Source organism: Sphaeroforma arctica (genome assembly GCF_001186125.1).
Source record: "Sphaeroforma arctica JP610 unplaced genomic scaffold supercont1.41, whole genome shotgun sequence".
Lineage (NCBI taxonomy): Eukaryota > Ichthyosporea > Ichthyophonida > Sphaeroforma > Sphaeroforma arctica.
This window is the reverse complement of record NW_014040517.1, coordinates 25,960-31,697: the sequence shown is the minus strand read 5'-3', so window position 1 is coordinate 31,697 and position 5,738 is coordinate 25,960. Positions and strand designations below refer to the sequence as shown.

General features: G+C 42.5%; 2 protein-coding genes across 2 annotated transcripts in view; one reads left to right on the top strand and one right to left on the bottom strand.

Annotated features, from left to right (window-relative positions):
* SARC_01092 (hypothetical protein) overlaps positions 1-2,338 on the top strand; it is a gene marked incomplete at its 5' end in the record, with an annotated part of 4,835 nt that extends 2,497 nt beyond the window's left edge. The window contains 5 exons of the mRNA XM_014305185.1: positions 110-230; positions 643-815; positions 1,374-1,496; positions 1,724-1,789; positions 2,056-2,338. Coding sequence (XP_014160660.1) covers positions 110-230; positions 643-815; positions 1,374-1,496; positions 1,724-1,789; positions 2,056-2,091 — 519 coding nt within the window. The 3' untranslated portion in view covers positions 2,092-2,338. The remainder of the gene's footprint in view (positions 1-109; positions 231-642; positions 816-1,373; positions 1,497-1,723; positions 1,790-2,055) is intronic.
* A 517-nt stretch (positions 2,339-2,855) lies between these two features.
* On the bottom strand, positions 2,856-5,604 carry SARC_01091 (hypothetical protein; the record flags this gene model as incomplete). Its single annotated transcript, XM_014305184.1, has 5 exons — positions 2,856-3,086; positions 3,429-3,672; positions 4,126-4,300; positions 4,842-4,988; positions 5,472-5,604. The coding sequence occupies 5 exons, from the start codon at positions 5,602-5,604 to the stop codon at positions 2,856-2,858; spliced, it is 930 nt and encodes a 309-aa protein (XP_014160659.1).
* Between the last annotated feature and the right edge of the window lie 134 nt (positions 5,605-5,738).

Genomic DNA, 5,738 nt, shown 5'->3' with positions numbered 1-5,738 from the left:
GTGGTCTGTATTAATCTTCATTCTGATATACACGCATGTAAGTACACTCGTATACCACGCTTGGAATGTAACCAGCTGTATCATACCACCATCCCGCAGTGAACTAGAGATTACCGCCAACACGGCGTTTGACACCTACCGGGACCTCTACTACGAAGGTGGAGTGTGCTCATGCTATTTTTGGAACACAGAGGGCGACGATTTCGCGGCTGCTATTCTAATAAAGAAAAGTATGTCGTCGATTTGTTGGTGTTTTCCCAAATGCAGTTGTTTTGGTTTTCGTTATGTTTTTATTCATTAAGTAGCTATATCTGAAATACTGTTTTGTTGGTATTGCTGATGTACCCGGTTGTCTGTTCGATTTTCTCCTGGTTGTCATCGATGGGCATTGCATTCGGTGTTCTTATTGATTTTGATATAGGTGATGTGTCTGTGAGTGCTTGCAGATCAATTGTGGCTGTGTGTGTCGCTTTTATTGTGTATTGTCGTAGATATTGAGATGGTTAGGTACAGATCTGCTTATTTCGTTGAATAATCCGGGGGAGAAGAGAGTTTATTTCCTATTTTCATACGTATATGTATATACATATATATATATATACACTTTCTCCTCTGCTAATTCAATATTATTTTTGGTATCAGCTGGTGATGGGGTGCGAGGGGTACATGGTTGCTGGGATGCCATACACGTGGTAGACGTCAAGAATGAGAAGAATCAGGCCACATACAAGATGACATCAACCATCATGTTGTGGATGAAGACCACTACCGACGGCTCTGGAGACATGGACCTGGGCGGAAATATGACCAAAACGGTACAAAATACAAACTCGGAGTGTTTTAGTATATGAGGGGAGATCCCTAGTACGCAAATCGAATATGTACTTAATAGCTTAGTGTCAGTGTACAGTAAGCTAGCTGGAGGAGAGGCGCGTTGATTGTTTAACCTTGCCGTTGTGTTTGCGATACGCCTGCGAACTGATGCCGCAGCAAACATTTTTATTCCTGTAAAGGCGTATCGAATGCGAATGCGAAAGCACTATCGGTTGAATTGTGTTGTTGCTGTGCTGTCAATGCCCGTTGGTGTAGTCCTCCTCTAATGCGTATCCATCAAGGCACCCGGTGTCGTTGTATGTCCGAGCTTCATTGCAATGCTTCGTGTGTGAAGTGTGATCCACATTTTGTTGGTGTGGGTGGTATTCATTGCGTTCAAGTTGGGTACAGTGTATAATTATACGCACAGACCCACTAGCCCTTGGTAGTATGTTGCGACATATGTGCATATGCTCATCGGATAAGCTTGCCTATGCCGCCATCGCTGGACTTATAGTTCATACAATTGTCTTTATTTGTTGTGTTGTATTGGGATGCAGACTGAGGAGACCCTTCCAGTAAATACTACGAAGCCACACATAGCCAACATTGGAACAATGATTGAGGACGTAGAGCTCCGCATGCGCTACACCTTGAACGATGTGTACTTTGGCAAGACAAAGGTACTGTACATTTTTTTCTAGGCGAACATCGTCAAGGTCGATAGTCCACTTTTATAGCAGGTATCTGCCAGCTGCATACCTGATGCGGATCTATCGCCAGGTAGTTGCACGCTGTATACAGTTCGCTATCGAACCTTGATGCTGAGACTTAATTTGTGTTGCTGTTGTTGAGATCAACTCTATCAAAGTCTCCAGCTCATGATGTCTTGTTTTGTTGCGTACTTCAGGATATCTGCAATGATCTACGGTCAATATCGGCCCTTGCCGATGTTGCTCACAAACGCAAGCTTCAGGTATGATCTTTACCGCAAACCATTTCCGTATATTTTCTCGATGCTTAATTTTCCTTCCTGAGAAAGCGTCATATTTACAACCCTGCTCGTCGTCATCTAATGTCTTGGTGTTTGTTGTGCAGTGTGGTTGCACCAAATGTAGCATGTGTAAAGGATGTCGCCTGAGTTGGGGAGTTTCGCTCTATGATTGGATTGAAAGAATATGCTCGCCTTCCTGAACTTGTGTCCACATATAACTCATAGAGAATTCCTTTGATTGCTTGTAGGAGAAAATTGCGAGTCAAGTCACCGGCCGCGAGTAATCTTCCAGTCGAATCCTTTACATTCACGCGCGAGACTTCTAGTAATAAATTGAATTACCTATATGATGGAACGGTCACCCAGAGCCCTCTGGTCCCCAGTACTACAAAGAGACAGAAACCACTGAATTTACCACAACACCCCTTTATCATACGCTTGTTAAGTATAAAATTCACATATGCTGCTTTGGGGAACATTGGTAGGAGGCCTTTCAATTGGTTTTCTTTTGAAGCGCAGTGTCAATATGAATACAAACACGCTTGTCTCAAATATAGAATACATATAAGTCGGCGTATGCGCGCGTATGAAGGGCTCGCATCCTCCAGTTGCTATGTCTGATTCTGTGATATCTACTTTACTTGTCCCTGCCTATAGCTATCTTGTTCCGATGCAACTTGGTCAAATAGGGTTGAATTGCCTTCGAGGATATCTATGTCCTTGTGCCTATTCAAAAAAGTGTTCAATCTTCGAGGGTATCTATGCCCTTGTGCCCTATTCAAAGAAGTGTTCAATAACGTATTCCACCACATGCAACTTTTATTTCATCATTTAGTTTAATCAGTCATTAGAAAATAGTCAAATTGCGCTATATTCACATTCTACAATATGAGATATAAGTGATTCACGTGTTCTAATTGTATTGTGCACAAGCACGCTGACTTTTGTGCGCAAAACAAGGCGTCGTACCCTGCTAGTCTGTCACGTATATCTCAGTCATGCGTATCTTTGCAGTATTAACAACACTTCATTTGTTCTGCTTCCCTGTTCAATCTGTGTTGTTGAAGAAGTACATTTGCTCAAAGTGTCCCCCAGTCTGCGTGTACGTACGTGTAGGCTCGTGGGCGTAGATCAAAGCGTCATACTCGCCCTTCTCTGTCGCGAACGTGTTGGGGTTCCGGCGTGCGTGGTTAATAAACTCGGTCGCCATATACAGAGCCGCAGAGATAGCCGATGCCGTGTGGGAGGTGTCGTGGTGCTTTTCGAATTCGAACACATTCTGTGAGTTAATTTGTAATGGACAGATGAAGCAGGTCAGAAACGTTTGTTATGATGTTAAATATAGTATAATAATATATTCAACGTAATTCAATTTATTTGTTTTTGCTTTCGTGACGTATCGAATAGATATAGTAAGCTGGATTGTTCGAAGTTGTTGGTTTAACTATCGGGCACAACAGAATCGGACAATCATCAACATATGCTATGGAGAACAAAGGGGCGACGAGTAGATGCTAAACCATACAAGGTGCTACCATAAACAAAACATATCAAACTAGATTGTGTCAAAATGCGCCAGAAAAATAAATAGTGAAGTGAATGTGTGCACCAACACCCGTACCTTTTCTGGGTGGAACTGGACGCCGAAGATTGGGAAGTCTCTTGCCTCGAAAGCAGATACAAATTCTGCGCCTACTCGATCCTTGTTGGTGGACAGTACTTTGAAGAAATCGTTGAGTTTCTTGTTACCGTAGAATCTCGAGGGTGTGACACCCATGCCGTGTTCATTGGAAGTAATCTTTTCAATGGCGAGGCTCTCCATAACACTTTGGGGAGCGTGCGCAAACATGACAGAGTCCTTTGCCCTGAAAAGGCACGGCAAAAGAATAGATGGTAGAACATTAGCAGGTGTGAAGAATACATCGACTCGATAACGGGGACGGTGTGATAAAAGACTACAGCCTATTTTCGTTACTGATTACAAGGTTCTCAGCCACGCAATTGTATAAGCATCGTAGACAAGTAGACAATTCCAAAAAAAAACCCCTTTTGTTTATTTTGATCATCTATATCTGTTTCCCACAAAAATGACAGAAATGATTACATAACTAGATACACTGCGAGGAGTGGCTAGCCTCATTTCTTCGGCTGCGCGTTCTGTTACATACTGTATGTGACAAGAGTGTTTTCGTTTTTATACATACAATTGCCTGCACCTGCGGAGATTTAATATTTATCCAATCCCTGTCCTCTCTTAATACCACACCTGGCACACATAGATATAACACAAAATACACAACAACCACACAGTCACATACTCATTGGTGAAATCAAGTGGCAGAGATAGGTTCTCAGCTTTGAATCCCGTATCGAGAATGTTGAAGTCTTCGCTCACCATGACGGCCAAGAACTCATGGCCAAGGCATGTGCCCCACAGAGGCGTGTGCTTACCAGCCTCGTTTGCTTTCTTTGTGAGCTCAAATAACTGCAGGCCTAGCGAGTGTCGAAAGAGTGTTGTATATTAGCAGAACTGGGTGCATACACGTGTGTCTATGGTATGCAAATATGTGTCTATATACACACATGCGTATGGGTATGTACATCGACGACCCTGCAAATGTTTACTAGAGTGCGTTCTCATATATGTACGCGCTGTGTATAGGTGTTCCCCACACATACAATATGTGTTCAGGTTTTCCATGTCTACACATTTGTATGAACATGCAAGCGGTAGCCCGGGTATGGACGGTACATGGCTCGTAGAAACACAGTATGATATGTGTTGTTGGCAAAGGTGTTGTTTCCAACCGAAAAAGAAAATTGCATCGCATTTGCAACTGGCTTATTTTTAGAGTACAGACATGGTCACAGACAATGTGCCAACCCGCGATACATATAATCTACCATTAAGAACCTAATGCGCAATTATCTATACCTCATACAAAAAGGAATTGACAAAAGAATACATTTTGAAAATTCCAATTTCCTCACAACAAGTACGTGTGCATATCAGCGCCCACAATCAGCCACCTACCAGCGTTGTAGTAAGGGTTATACGACTGAATGTCTGATGCCCCGCCCATGTAAAGCACTCCATTCACGGAGTTGAAGAGTTCGGTGATGCGTTCCGGGGATGAATCGTAGTGAATTGGAACTGCGCGCCCTCCTGCAGCCTCCACCCCTGAAGAGTAATCACCCAACTACGTATAAATATGCTCCAAATATGTGCAGAAGCAGACAGTACAGGAGTGTAGCTATGGGTGGCATATCAGTTATTTAATTCCCCGTGTAGGACAATCACATTCTATTCTATGTAGTATAGACGGCGGACTCTCGAGAGTGACATGTACGGTCCTAGAAGAGTGCGTTCTAAAATGAGCGTGAGAGGAAGCAAGTTCACACGTCCAAAAGAATACTACATCATCTACGCTAGGCTATAGAAATATTCGGCCCGACAATTTCGCATATTTACCCGTAGGCGAACCTATCGCACACAAAACAACATAACTTTGAAATTTCGGAAAAGAACTGGCTATCGAATCTAACAAAATACAAGCCTTTCAAATGGCAACTCATTGTAATGACATTTTGATAACGAAAACAGAAGTACCCGCTTATCAATATGATAACGAAACCTATTGTCACTGGATCTGGACCAACTTACATTTCACATAGCTAGCGTAAATCATAGAGGATCCGAAGTGCGACAAATTATCTTCACTGTTTGGCTGAGTCCTGGATATGATAGTAAGCGAATAGCGACAGAATGAGAAACCAGTAGAACCACTCCAATCCATGACTCAATCCTCAAAGATACACAACTATGTAACGTCAACGTGCTACAATGGTAAATATAAAAGCAATGGGCGTACACAAGCATATATATATACATATACATAAAAGCAACGTGCGCACACAAGCAAATATATAT